The sequence below is a fragment of the Meles meles genome, chromosome 10 (genome assembly GCF_922984935.1).
Source record: "Meles meles chromosome 10, mMelMel3.1 paternal haplotype, whole genome shotgun sequence".
Taxonomy (NCBI): Eukaryota; Metazoa; Chordata; class Mammalia; order Carnivora; family Mustelidae; genus Meles; species Meles meles.
In genome coordinates, this window is record NC_060075.1 from 84212497 (window position 1) to 84227998 (window position 15502).

Genomic DNA, 15502 nt, shown 5'->3' on the forward strand with positions numbered 1-15502 from the left:
TTGTCCCACCATCATATTATAGGAGCAGATGACGGGTTCTCCTCAAGTTTCACAGGTTCACAGGCAGAGAGGAATTTTGTCACAAGATGGATTATACCCAGAATCTCACCCAAACTGAGTTAGATTATGAGATCTGGATGAGATTTTGGACACTGTGCTGAGGCTGTAATGGGTGGAGACTGTGGGAGATGTTGGGATTCGGTAAGTGCATTTTACATACATCTTTGGCAGCCAGAGGGCAGACAGTGAGAGGCAGAGTAATAGCCCATGAGATGCCCAAAGATGCCCATGTCCCAATCCCAGGAACTTGAGAACATATCAGCCTACACGGGAACAGAAACTATGTAAAATACTTGATTAAGACAAGTTTCCCAAAGGGAGGGACTTACCTGCATCATCCAGGACCCAATGTAATCACAGGGCTCCCTGGAAGTGGAAGGACTAGCACAAGAACAATGCTCTCTGAGAAAGACTCCACCAGTCACTGCTGGTTCTGAAGATGGAGAAAGATTCCCATGTACCAATGAGAGCAGGCAGGGAGCCTCTAGAGAGAGGCTGGAAACGGCCAAGAAAAAGATTCTCCTCTGGGACATCTAGAAGAAAATTAGCCCTGCTGACATCCTGATTCTAGCCTGGTGAACCCCATTTTGGAATTCTGACCTCCAGGAACATAAAGCTAATTACATTTTACGTTGTTTAAAAGCCACTACACTTATGGAATGAACATTCACCTTAAAATGATGTTTGCCTCATTTCTGCTAAAATTTTTAATTCGTATTTAACAAGTTATGACAGAAGGCAGTCTAAGCACTACAAGATTAGGTCTGCTGACCTTAGTTCATACAGCTCAAATGCCATCTGGGATCTGAGCTTCACCAATGTCACACTGTGGGAAGTCACACATTGGGTAACTGCATACGCCAGAACATGTGACCAAGAAATATGTGACCTAGAAGTGCAACAAATACATTCAGGTCCTCCCATGGGAATTTGTGGTAGCTTGAACTTTCCGAAGCTGAGGCATGCAAAACAAGGAACAGTAAGATTGTGGCTGGATACGCACTTTTTGTTTAAAAAATTATAGCAATCATTCCCAGGTTTAAATAACATCTCCCACTAAATCCTAGAAAACGGGCATTACATTTCCAAACATCCTGTAAGTCCTATAATATTGGCATTAGATTTCCCATCACTGATAAATTTAACAAGACTCATGCTATTTATTTATGGTTAAAAGAGGCCAAAAATAAAGATCACAAAATAAGATCTGTACAAAAGAAAAAAAAATTAAGGAATAATGTAACAACTGCAACACAGCAGACTTTACTCCATTGAATATCCACTGTCATTTTTCTCTAATTTTTTCCAATTTCTCAAATAATATAAGTACTGTGAAAAATTCCCATAAAAATCAAAAAGAATTCTTAAACGAATCTGCTTTTAGATACCATGTGTTTATTTTGGTCATCACATGCTGTTAATATTCCTTTTTGGTTTACTTTGTTTGGCTGGATAATTAATCCCATCAATACTGAAAATGGCCAAGTATATGGTTTATATTCTAGATGAAGTCCTAATTCTACATAAGGTATTAACATAATTAGGAACTAATTAAGCACATGACAAAGTAAATGGTTGTTCAGGATGCATATAAGTACAACTGACAATGATTCTGCCCCTGAAGTGCTCACACTAGTCCAAGAAACAGGCAGGGCACACAGCTAAACCAAACTAGAAACCAGAGCACAATATGCTTCACCATATGCCAACTGTTCCTATCTGGAGGAGGAGGGTGCCCTGAGGAGAAGAGCATAAGGATGGAGGGAAGCGAGGTCTAGAACAAAGTTTTTTTATGCAGGCAATGGAGAAGTCAACAAAGGTTTCTGAGCAAGGAATTAGCATGATACCAAGAGTAGGCAAGAGGCGAAACACCAGACGCTGGAAAGCCTTCTGCAATGAGGCTGCCAGTGGCATCGGAGAACTTGAACTACAAATTTTAAGGAGAAATGGAAGATACAGAAAAATCAGCCCTTTCAAAATACACTTTAATACCACCTGTAGTGACTATCAAAGTAATCGTTAACCTCAAGGTAGGTGATTGAGAAACACAGAACCCATGTTGAAATAAGGTCCATTTACTCAAGGAAATGGGACTCCCCACATCTAAGATCCTGAGCCAAAGCTAAGGAAATAGCTAAAGCAATGCAAAATCCAACGTCCTGCAATGCCAGAATTTCCCAACAAAGGAAGTCACAGGGCAAGTATAAAGGGAACAAAAAGATTAATGATGTAGCTTCTCAAAGAGCTGGTTGCTGGTAGCAATGGAAAAATATTCACCAAGCATAAGAGATCTTATCCCTCACTTCATTTTCACTCAACCTATAATATTTAAAACCAACTACAGAAAGAGAAAGGGTGTGGATTTTTGTTGTCTGTGAGGATGAGTGGAGTGGAGAGGATGAGATGGAGTAAAGGAGAGTCAAAACTCAGCTTTAGAGTGAAATGTTATGAAGAATGCATGAAAGTTCTACTTTTGTATAATCTAACCCTTTACATCTTTGAAAATTATATTTAAGAAGTGTCCATATGCATAATATAGTCTCACTGTAAAAACAGTCAAAACCTAAATGATACAGCCCTTAAAAAAGGATAAACTGTAACATCCTCAAAGATATGACAATAAAAAATGTTTTCCCCTCAGGCAATTAGCCATCTATAATGGAAAGAAAACTTTCATTATAAAAATAGGTTTTTCTATTTAAGATTATTATTCTCATACCAATGCCTGAAAACTAAACCTAAAGACTTGAACCACTCTAACCCTGACCTAATTTCCCTTAGGACAATGATTAGACTAAGTCCTCTCTTTTTTAAGTCCTAATTCACTGTTCCTATTCCTAATATGGAGAGTGAAATAGCTCTGATTTTTTAAAAAATTTAAATTATAATAGACACCCAGTACCTTTTTCCCCCTAATAATGGGCATCTCATACCTAAAACTCTCAACCCAGATGTTTAAAATACAATACATAGGCACCTCAAAAAAAAAAAAAAAAAATGCAATACGATGAACTATTATATTATCTTAAATATACTTTGGGAGATTTCTGGCATTTTTACATGGAAAAAGTTCATTTGATGAAAAAAATAATAAAATAATTGAAGGAAGACCTGATATAAATGGAAGTGACAGGGGTTATTGATCACCCAGAAAACCATTTTGTTTTTCTAGTTGATTCAGCTGTCGTGTTTTATATGGAATGATTTCACTGAGCTACTTACACATATGCCTTTAAACATCCATAAAGGAACCAAAGGTCAAAACTTCACTGCTAAAGACAAATTAGGGGGAAAGAAGTGTTTTGAAACATTCCAAGAATAACATTTATGAAATAAGCCAGCATTTTGTTTATAGGATCTAGAACGCTGGGACCCTGGGCAAAAGGGGAGTCGGAGTAAGACAGATAAAGATGAAGAAGAGGGAGAAATGGGCCCACAACAGGGGTGCAAAGGGATTTCTACAGAGAAAGAAGATGCAGGGGGGAAAGCAAAACACCAAAGCTAGAAAAGACAACTGAAGGAATTCAGTTACCTAAAAAATATTAAAAATCATTTTGAAATCTTTCTAACATTGGTGGTATAGAAAAAAAACCTCATAATGTCTTCTGAAAAGCATGACTCTGCTACACCTTCCTAGAACTCTCACTACAGCTGGTTGTAGAGGGGCAACTTTTACTTTTACATTATACAGTCACTATACTTGTTAATCTAGGCTCTCATCAGAGATTAATTTTTACCCCTAGGGGACTTTGGGGACTATCTGGAGACATTTTCAAGGATCAAAGGTTAAGGGGGCTGCTCTTGACATCTAACAGGTAGAGGCCAAAGAACATCCCACAATGCTGAACATCCCACAATGTACAAGACAGCCTGCACAACAAAGGATTATCGTGCCTAAAATGCCAAGAGCGCTAAGGCTGAGAAACACTGACCTCTTCTGAATGTAAGCAAAAACCAACTCCTTTGACCTTTATCCTAGGCCATCTCTCTCCAATAGACATCTAATTAAAGCATAAAACAACACCAGAGGACTCATTTTTCAATTGCTTTAAACATGGTGGACGGCTGGCTCAAACTAGAGTCACACTAAAATACACTGAAAGAATACATCAGAGCAGAAGTGCAGAAACAGCAGGAAAAGAACTTTGCAATCTTCCTTTTGTTTCATTTTTGTCTCAAGCACATCCACATCAGAAGAGAAACATCTACACGTTTCCATATCAATGTGTGTCTCTTCTATGTTCAAGACACTAAAAACACACTGACCCAGGCAAAATATGTTATTTCTTATTAACATAAAAACTTAGGTAAACAGTATTAACTGAGAAAGCTTTATGTTGGAGGAAAGGGTGAAGAAAGTCACTCAGGTCTTTAAAATGCAAAGTTATTTCACAGTTTGCTAGCAAAATGACTCAGATCATTATTAGTTTTAGTCATGCCAACTTTGCTGCTTCTAAGCCTACTAGTAATGGAGAAAAAAAACCACCATTTTTCCTGCAGTCATTAAACCAATGAAACAGAAGCTTACTGAAAACAGGCTTGTGCAAGATTCCTTTTATTTTAACTGTTCTAAAACAAAAGCAATCGCTGGAAGTGCAAATAAAGATTCTGAGAAATCTTTCACCTACCTAAATAGCTATAGAGTGTGTATGGGGGGGGGGAGCAAACAAAAGAATACCCCAACTCACAGATCTACAAATCTAAGCTGTGATTATTTTCCTAATGTATCCTTCAGTCAAAACCCTGGCTTACTCTTTGGGGGGAGGGGGGGGGTCTCTCAAGAAGCTGGAAAAGACTTCCCCATAGCGTTCCACCAAGAGAACAATACTAAGATCAAATAAAAGCCTGGCGTGTACCTGGCAAATCTCATTCATCAGAAACCGTGGCAGCTGGGAGAGAATTCCGTTTTCCGCGTGACCCTTTCGCACCTTTCGCATAGGTTTCTCCCCTCGAGTATCTGCCTTGCCTACTACCGGAGCAAACGTTACCCAACTTTGATGGTTTCCATGTCTCCGCAGTAATAAAAACCAAGCATCCAGCACAGCCTACTTCCTCGAGCAAGGTAAATATAGTCGGTGCTCCCTGTACACTTACTGAGTCGTCATAGGAAGTTAACAGGAAGGACACATCTCGATCCCACGGAACCTCACAAAAGGTGCTCTGATTTCACAAAACGAGGCGCTCTAGACAGGGGAAAACCACAACCACGATACGACACCTCGTACGAAGGGCTTTCAAGGGGGGAGGGGTGGTGTGCTGTTTTCTTTCTTTCCCCGCGCCGCGAAAGCCCCCTTCATCTTCCGAAGGCTGAGCTAACTTCAGAGACACCGGGCTTACTCGCGACCCGCTCCTCGGTTCCTCGCGGGGTCCACACCAACGCCTGTCGGTGAATGGAGGCTCCCGCCCCCCGCCGGCGAGTTCTCACGGGCCAGGGAGAAGGCAGGCAGGGGACCAGGGACGGGAGCGCCCGCCGCGGCTCCGCATCGCACCGGCCGCGCTCTCGCCGGGAAACCATCCCCCGGCGCTACGAGACGCGCTCTCGGCCGCTCTGACACGTCCGCTCTGCGTTTGCAAACGCGAGGGGCCCGTAGCGGCCACCGCGGGGCGCCGCGCCCAGCAAGCCGCCCGACCCCAGGGCCCCCCGGGACGTGCCTGGCCGCCCTTACCGAGCAGCAGCAGCTTGACCTCGCGCGCCGCCTTCTCGCCATCCTCACGGAGGTTCCGGTCGATCATCTTACTCCGCTCCACCGCCGCCTTATCCTCGGCGCTCAGCGTACAGCCCATTGTGCCAGGAGCGAGAGCTCGCCGCCGCTCCCTCCACGTCCGACGAGCTGCCTTCAAACACAGGTGAATTCTTTCTTTCCGGGCGCGGGCGTTCCAATCCCTCCCGACGCCGGCCACGAAACACCCCCACCCACTTCCTAAACGGAGCGAGGAAAGCGCTGTCTGCAAAGGCGCGAGCTGCACCGCGCGGCTCTTCCCCGCGGCCGGGTTCCGCTCCTGCGTCCCTCAGCGCCCCCGAAGTCCCAGGTTTTCAGGCTCTGGGTACGGTGGCTGCCGCCCTCCCGCTGGTGGCCGCGCCGCAGCCTCAGGAAACCCGGTGGAGCTCGGCGTCCGCGCGCCGCCGCGGCCCCGCCCCTGCCCGCCCCGCCCGCCACTCGGCGACCACTCCCCGCGCGCGCTCCCGCGCACGTGCACTCGGACAGCGCCCCCAGCGCGCCCGCGCTGCCACAGACCCCCGCGCCGCGCAGCCCCCCAGGGCTCGGCAACCCAGCGCCCGCCCTTTGGAAGCGCCCCCGGAACGCCGAGCTGCCCGGCTCGCTCCCCCACCTCGCTTCCTCCGTGGGAGTGGGTTAATTTTTCCCCGCTTACTCACAGCGAGGATCTGTGCGGACCTGCCCCTTCGGGGTGCGGGTGGGAGAGCTGCCAAAGTTGGAAGCTGAAAAAAGCCAGTCCTGGGCGTTTGAGCATGCCCAGCTCCGGCAGCCGCGCAAGGGTTTTCGAAATGTAAACCCCTGTCGGCCGGCCTTCAGGGTTGTGGGAAATAAGGGAGCTGGGAAGGGAATGGAGCCATGGCGAAAGCAGAGATGGGGACAGTGGAGAACGGAAAAGAGGAGGGGGCTAGGAGGTTAACTTACTTCCTTCAGGTTTTTCTTTCCTTCGTTGTTTTCCCTCCTTCCATCCATTCTCACGTTTCTTTTCACAAGCAGAGAACATTTTGATAGATTTTCTTGTAACTTGAGAAAATATGAGACAAATAATTCAGAGTATATTTTATAACGATAAGAGCAATAAAACACACCTACACAGATAAATCTGCTCCGCACCAAAACCTACCTCCTATGGAGCATCCTGTAAGCTTCCACACCAAATTTTGAACCAATTTTTATGACCACGTTAGTAAATCATAAGCCACTAGGCATGGCATTCCCTTTGACAGGCCTTTGTTAGCCTCCTTGCCCATAAAATGAGTTGGAGTTGATCCATAGTATGGCTCCAACCTTCTAGTGCCAACTGGTCTGGGGGGAATAAGCCTGTAGGACCCTCAGAGGCATTTGCCCTAGAATGGAATGAATGAGCGCAGGTTTAAGCTCTGGTCACTTCTGTCAGTTACACTACACTTTTCCCTCCCTGACATTGCAGGAAGTGCTGATTGATTAGAAGACGGGGCTGGTAGCAAAAAGAAAAACATCCTCTTCAATGTATTAAAAAATTAGGAAATTGCTCTTTGGTTTCCACCTAGAAGTCTTACTTTCTACAAAGCGTTTGTAAAAAACAAAAACAAAATTGACTTGAGTTTTCCATGAAGGTAAGGCCAAACTGATGCTCTAGGCAGAAGTGGGTCACTTGAACCCAGGCTGGGGGGCTAGCAGAGACTGCAGTTTCCTCCTTATTGGATATGCCCTTTCCTGTCCTCCCACAATAGTCAAACCCGCTGGGCTCAAGAGATGCAATTTCAAGAACTGCCTCAACTTTTCCTATGACCTTTTGTAACATAACAAAAAAGTATAAGCTTTAAATTGTACTTAATCACCTGCTACCTTTTTTGTATTTCTTAGTGGTTTAAATGTTGACCCTCATCCGAAACTCTGGAGTTAAACCTGATGGAGTGAATTTTCAACATTAGCCATTTTGGATTATTGGCTACGAGGCCTTTCCTTTGGGCCATACTCAGTGTAGGGCCAACAACGGCAGGAAAAGAGGAAGCAGCCATGACTTAATACTGGAGGAAGTGACCATAAAATTCATATTTTGGAAAAGGTGCAACAAAATTATTCACATTGCATCTCTCATTTGACAAATTTGTCAAGTAGGTGAGGAGTTAAAATACAGTACGTAAGTGAATAAGTACTGAAAATTAGTTTTATATGACGCTAACCTTCTTAGAGGATGTAGAGTAATGGAGTAATCAGTAAGCAGGGGGGAGTCCAAGAGAAAGTTACAAAAAAATAAAAAAAAAAAACTTTGGAAGGAAGCCATAACTGGGATTAGTGAAGGATTTCCAGGGACATATATTGGTCAGCTGGGGCTGCCATAACAAAATAGGACAGATGGGTGACTTGAACCACAGGAATTTATTTCTCATAGTTGTGGAGGCTGAGAAGTCCAGAATCAAAGCACAGGCCAATTCGGGTCTCCCATGAGGACTCTCTTCCTGGCTTACAGGTCGTCTCCTCCTTGCTGTGCCCTGGCATATAGAGCTCTAGTCTCTTTCTCTTCTTATAAGGACTAATTTCCCATCATGGAGCCCCAGACTTACAACCTCATCTAAACCCAATTACCTCCCAAGACTCATCTTCAAATACCATCATATTGGAGTTAGGGCTTCAACATACGAATTTGGGGTTGGGGGGAAGACAGTCTGTAACACAGTATATTTTGTTTGAGAGGAATAATCAGCTAAAAAGGTTAATACATAAAATACGTGTTGGGGAAAGCAAGTGTTTTATCATTGGAATGTAGTCTGGCTGTGAAGAATGATAGGAAGTGTGGGGCAAAGTTGGAAGAAAGCTTTAAATATTAAGGTGAAGTGTTAGACTTTATGCAATGGGTTCCTTACATTCTCCTGAGTTGGGTAATAAGTGTTTAAAAAAAAAATTGTCTTTTACCCCACAAAACAAATGAGTTACAGTAAATGGATTGTGTCAGTGATCCAGATATGAGGTGGTGAGAGTCATCCAAACTAATAACTTACATAATTATGATGTTGCAAAGTGTGATTCAACAACCTTGTCAAGGAGGTGGAGTAGATATTATTAACTCATCTATTTTATAGAATGAAACTGAAATAGAGAGGTTAAGGCGATCTACAACAGAGTACTATTTTCCCTTCTGGACGTCATATTTTTAAACAACAATATTGAGATATAATTCACACACCATATAATTTACCCATTGAAAGTGTACAATTAAATGGCTTTTAGCATATTCACAGAGTTGTACCACCATGATGGCCATCAATTATAGATTATATTCATCACCCCAAAAAGAAACCCCTTAACCCATAGCCTTATCCCCAATTTTTTAATTCCTGACCCCAAGTCCTAAGCAACCACTGATATATTTTCTGTCTCTGTAGATATGTTCCTTCTGGACGTTTTATATAAAAGAAACCATATAGTATGTGATCCTTGGGTCTGGCTTCTTTTCACTTCGCATACAGTTTTCAAGTTTCATCCATGTTATAGCATGGATCCGGACTTCCTTTCTTTGTAGTGTCAAGTACTAATAAGCATCATATGTTGAAAGAGTTAACTATACACCCAAAACTAATATAACACTGTATGCCAACTATACTAGAATTTAGTTTTTTAAAAAGTTAGGAACATGTTAAGACCAATTGAGACACATTCAGCTGTGGGCATCGAAGTCTGAAAGTATCTGGAAACTGTGTCATAACTCAACACTGTCTGACTTTAAGGTGGTACATTAAAGGTATTGAAAGAAAGCTACAGCAAATAAATTTTACTTGGATGTGAGGGAAAATGGTATACAATTCCCCTAAAAGGAATAGGTGACCTTGGAAGCTTCCTCATTCTTGACTAAGATATAAACATCTAGACTGGATGATTGCATTTAGGAAAAGATCTAGAAATAGATAAACTTTAAATGGAAATACCTTCCAACCTGGAGATTCCATGTCATTCAGGAGTTAGATGGGATTAGTGTCAGAACTGAGAGTTAAAGTTCAGAAACTCCTTCTGGCCGCCAGCCTTGTCCCTACTTATCTTGCCATGTGACAAAACACTCAAAAGTGGGGAAAGGGAGTGCATCTAACAGGTGTTGGCTTGGTGTGTTGACGGATTACGTGCAGGGATAAGGAGGAACAAGAGAGGAAGACAGAGTCAGGACAACCTGACGTAGACCAACACACAAAGGGAGGGAGAAAGAAATCAGAAGGGCAATGTGTATCTTTGGTTCACAAAGGTGAGAACAGACGTGGCGTGTGGATACTTTCCCATCGCCTACATTGAGGTTTTTGCTTTCTAAGCGGGAAGGGAAGACTTTGGTTTGGGGAGAGACTTAAAAAAAAAAAATTAGAAAAACAAAAGGGCTAGCACGGCATGTGTACCCCTCTTTAGCTAGAGATAGAAAAGCCCGAATCAAAACCATTTCTATTAGAGTAGCGGGATTCTAGGCGAAGGTTGAAAAAGAAAAACCCATTGAATTATTACTGAGAGACTTTACTGGTCAAGTCACACTCTTCGGGTGTGCAAGTTACATGTGGGCAGAGATAATGTAAAAAGCATCATCTCTGCAGGGAACATACCAAGTCTCAGGCATCTGCACACTGATGGACTAAAACTGCTAGAAGCAGAGTTTGGGTATGGACGGACATTCACCTTCTCCCGATGGGCATTGCGCCAGTGGCAATCCTCGGTTTCCTTCAAGAAGCTTCACAGACGGCGGCCATGACAAAAGGAACTAGAAAAGAAGAGAAAAAACATGCAGGATAGTTTTAAAAAAAAAAAGTGACTTCAACCAAGAGACTGGCCTGAGAGCACATGTGAAGATGAGGCCACCTTGGTGGACTCATGGAAATATTTGGGAAACGTTTTTAGGAGATTTAAGTTCCTGCTAAAGCAGCGAAGTTTTGAAATCCCTGTTGATGAGGCCAGGAAAAACTGAAACAACGTAATAGGACATAGTGAAGAAGGGAGAGGTTTAGGGGGAAAGGGTAATATATGATTTCCAAAACATCACAAAATATTCCCCAGGACAAGTGTAAAGAAAAAGAATTGGCGATAGTACACGGTAGAAGTTCTAGGCAGGTAATCAGATAAACTGTTAGAGCAGTTCAAAGCTCTGTTTTCAACTGCATATTTTTTTTTAAGATTTATTCATTTATTTGAAAGACAGAAATTACAAGTAGGCAGAGAGAGAGAGGAGGAAGCAGGCTCCCTGCTGAGCAGAGAGCCCGATGCGGGGCTTGATCCCAGGACCCTAGGATCATGACCTGAGCCGAAGGCAGAGGCTTTAAGCCACTGAGCCACCCAGGCGCCCCTCAACTGCATATTTGTCTTGAAAGTCCCTTGCCTCTCTAAACTACAGCATCCCAGTCTGTCAAAGTGAGTTTATGGAATTAGATCACCTGCAAGGTCCCAATAATTGTGAGTTCCTATGAGTGTATCATTTCAACAGGAAGTGGTTGACAAAGATACAAAAGCACTTTGATGTACAGTTGTGAATGGAATCCATTCTATGTAAAATTCCACGTTAAGTAAGTGCTGTGATTGCAGAGCGTAATGTGGAAACATTTAAGAATTTTAATCATGAAGAGTGGTAGACACATGGGATGGTAGATGGAGAAGTGGGTTTGAGATTTATTGTTTCATTTTAGCCATGCGTCTTCTCAGGCATTATGCAGGGGTAGGAAAGGCAGTGCTTATGGTACAAGGGAAGGAACACAGCTGCCCCACTTTTGGACCTCAGGCTCTGATTTTTTCACCTCACTCCCAGTGATACCTTCTAGCCATCAATCTTCAATGCCATCAGGCCCTTCCGTCCACTGAGCACAGTCCTTTCTCCCGTCCCTCATGACCTGTCATGCACTAATTTCTCTCATTATGCAACTTACGTCCCATCTTCTGCTAGGATCGTCATACTTTTGCCACATACCTTCAAAACACCACCATCATTGTATTCAGTGGGGAAAACCTCCAATTTGGTTAATCAAGTCTTTGCCTGAACGTGTCTGTACCTGCACAGCTGAGCTTGACTGGAAGAAACACAGTAGTCAGCAACGCCATCCTTGCATTTGCTCAGACCAAAAATCAAACGTCAGCATTGCTTCCTTCCGCTCCCCCAAACCCTATATATCCTATGTGTCAGGAAATCCCCTTAACTCTGCCTTCAGATAAATCCAGAACACGGCTCAGTATCAACATCCTCTGATACACCCTGGTTCAAATTGTCTATGGAATATTGCAATAGCCTGTTGCGACTCCCTCTGCTTCTCCCACTGTCTCTTGCTATCGTCTAGCTAGAAACTGGAGCCATCCTTTAAAAGTGTCAATCAGGGGGCGCCTGGGTGGCTCAGTGGTTTAGGCCACTGCCTTCGGCTCGGGTCATGATCTCAGGGTCCTGGGATTGAGTCCCGCATCGGCCTCTCTGCTCGGCAGGGAGCCTGCTTCCCTCTCATTCTCTCTGCTTGCCTCTCTGCCTACTTGTGGTCTCTCTCTGTCAAATAGATGGGTAAAATCTTTAAAAAAAAAAAGTGTCAATCAGATACTGTCACTCCTCTACTCAGAACCATCCATTCACTTTCCGTCTTACTTAGAGAAAAATCCCATCTCAAGTCCTTATGATGACACACAAGGACTCACGTAATTTATCAAGTTTACCTCCTTCACCCCTAGTATTATTTCCTGCCATGTTCCTTCCCACTCTCTGCGGTTCAGCTTCACCACCTCCAGGCTCTTCCTTGAACTTGCCAAGCACACTCCATCATGGGGCCTTCTCACTTCTGTTCTTCGTGACTGGCGCACTCTCCTGCCAGATATCTGCTTGGCTCCCCACCTTATTTCATTCAAATCTCTGTTCAAATGTCACCTAATCAGGGAAATATACTCCCTAACTACCCACCCGTCCCTCTTCATTCCCTTACTATGCACTACCACTTCTTTGTAACTCTTAGCACATCACACACATATTTCTGTGACCGTGTATTGCCTGTCTTCCCTCACTTGAACATGAATTAGGAAAAGCAGAGACTTTGTCTCTTTCGTTTACTGTTTTATCTCCAACAGCTAGAAGAGTGAATACCCATTATAAATGGATAAATGGAGAATCTAGATTTAGAGCATAAATCTAGTCTTCTAAGCCAGTCATGAATTCATGCAGCAAAATTAACTGAAGGTCCATCATTAGCCAGGCACTCTTCTTAGCACTGGGAATCAGTGAGTAAGATGTATCACCTCAGGGTGTGAACGGGGGCAGAGGGCAGAGAGAGATGTTAAATAAATAGGTAGGCTGATCAGTTAAACCAGATACATTCAAAAGTAATTCTAAGTGAAGATAACGAAACAAAGTGTTTAGCGAGAGAGCTCACCAGTTCAGGTCTTTGGAGAAGGAGACACCAAGACAGAATGAGATGTGCACGTGGTTCATTAGGGGAAGAGAGAACAGGAAGAGCGACTACAAATGGGATGCATTTTTGACACCTGCTGGAGAGAAGGAAAGAAGAAGGACTGGGTAGGTATAGCCTCAGACTAGGGTACAACACTGAGAAGATCTTGACCAGGTCAATGGGGTCCCCTCCCCCACCTCCTAGTAAATATTGCTCATTGGAAGAGTCTTGCCTTGGGCAGAAACAGACCAGGTCTTGTGCCCTCACCTTGCTCAGTCACAGACTCTGGCCAGCGTCCGAAGGGTAAAGTCTCAGACCTACACCAAACACTGCAGTGGATCTAAAGATGGAGCAGCTGGAGTCAGTCAGTCAGCTCCACTCCCCTAAAGAGTTACCTAAGGATCCACTTCCATGGAGGCAGTTACTCTGAGAGAAGGATTCGGTACTTGTTAGCCACCCATTTAGAGAGAACCTTACAAGGAGGTGACACTTTTGAGCTAAGAAGTAGAAGATAAGAAAGAACCAGATTTAAGGAAGAGGATTCTGATCTCCCTCACTGACAACGTGCAAATGCAAAGTCCCTGGGGTAGAACTAAAGTTGGCCCACTCAAGGAACTCAAAGGGTGGTTTGAAGTATAAAAGTGAAGATGAAGGGGTAGGAGTTAAGACAGATGCGGGCTGCAAGGTAGGCCAGGGAGCACTGGGCAGACCATTCAAAGATGGGCAGAACATATGTTAACTTTATTCTAAATTAGAATTTATAAGCCTCAAATTTTTCATCAAAACTGAACACATAAGCAGAAGGGCTGGGATGATTAAATAACATAATGTATAACCTAATTCCTGGCACCTGTCTGCTCAGAGTTACAGTACTTTAATTTTTGCTTTGTCATATCCAAGAGTTTAAGCATTTCACTCTTTAGCAGACTGGGAAAGAGAAGAGATTAAGGTAGAGAACAGGATTGAGAGCTTTGAGAGCCAACACAAGGGATTTGCATAAGATCCAAAGAGGAAAGATTAGGTCATAGTCAAATCTGTGATACGGTATCCATTTGTATCTTGATGGCCACTCCCAAATTTTTAGAATATATTTTTGTGGGCGTCTGAATGACTCAGTGGGTTAAAGCCTCTGCCTTCAGCTCGGGTCAGGATCCCAGAGTCCTGGGATCAAGCCTCACATCAGGCTCTCTGCTCAGCATGGAGCCAGCTTCCTCCTCTCTGCCTGCCTCTCTGCCTACTTGTGATCTCTGTCAAATAAATAAATAAATCTTTAAAAAAAAAAAGAATATATTTTTGTGATTCCTACCTGCTTTGTCTTTTCGTGGGTCTCAGGCTTCCCACTTCTCTTTTCGAGAATAAGCCCAAGAAGGGGCACCTTATCTTTTTCTTTCTCCCACATTTGTTTGACTTTACCAAAATTCCTAAAATGCTGTTCTGATAAAGAATCAACTGAACCTTGCGCCAAGCTTGAAGCAAAGGCTAGCATCTCAAGGGAAGTGCTACCTGGCTTTATTAAAGACTATGTGTTTATTTACTACGTTGGATTTAAAAAGATCTCTGTTGACACCTCCCCCTCAGTTTATGCTCCCTGCTGGCTCAGCTGTTTTTTTCTTTCACTCTAGCTCTCTGTTTCAGCTGCGAAACTGACATGTGTGTCTCTTGTTCTGCTCAGCAGGAAATGCAACAGAAGGATTGATCAGGACTGGGAGTAGGAGCCAGGCCAAAGAGATTCAGGGAAGCACTGAATGCCTTTTTGTCCTAATTACAGTTATTGGCAATATTATTCCAAATAAAGGCAGTAAGGAGTTTTGCAAGCATTTGTTCAATATCGCTACCTTATTAGGTTATGTACGAATTAGGGACTAAATGGGACAAAATAAGCTTCATATTAAGAAAGGAGCTCTTTGTATGAGTTCAGGGTCACTGAATGGGGGAAGAAATCACACGAGGGACTTTAAGGCATGAAACTCTCCAGATTTTCCATGTACCCAATTATAGCAGCAGGCAAATTGGAGAGTTTATTAGTCAGATGCTGAAGATCAAGTCCTAAATGTCCTGCGAAAAGAAGGGCATAAAATATGTGTATTGGCTTAAAACCTGCTAGGGTACACTGTTTTTTGTTTTTTGTTTTTTGTTTTGTTTTGTTTTCAAAATTAAGCCTGAGCATATTGGCCCATGAATTTTTTTGTTTGTTGTTGTTTTTTTAAGATTTTATATATTTATATAAATAAATATTTATATATTTATTTGACAGATCACGAGTAGGCAGAGAGGCAGGCAGAGAGAGAGGAGGAGGCAGACTCCCCACTGAGCAGAGAGCCGGACGTGGGGCTCAATCCCGGGACCCTGGGATCATGACCTGAGCCAAAGGCA

The 15502-nt window shown here is 43.3% G+C and overlaps 1 protein-coding gene across 1 annotated transcript in view; it reads right to left on the minus strand.

Moving 5' to 3' along the window:
* The window catches only part of GNAI1 (G protein subunit alpha i1), an 86606-nt gene extending 80111 nt beyond the window's left edge, over nt 1-6495 (minus strand). Inside the window, exons 1-2 of the mRNA XM_046020959.1 lie at nt 6437-6495; nt 5727-5895 (exon numbers count right to left, since the gene is read on the minus strand). Coding sequence (XP_045876915.1) covers nt 5727-5844 — 118 coding nt within the window. The 5' untranslated portion in view covers nt 5845-5895; nt 6437-6495. The remainder of the gene's footprint in view (nt 1-5726; nt 5896-6436) is intronic.
* Nucleotides 6496-15502: the final 9007 nt, after the last annotated feature.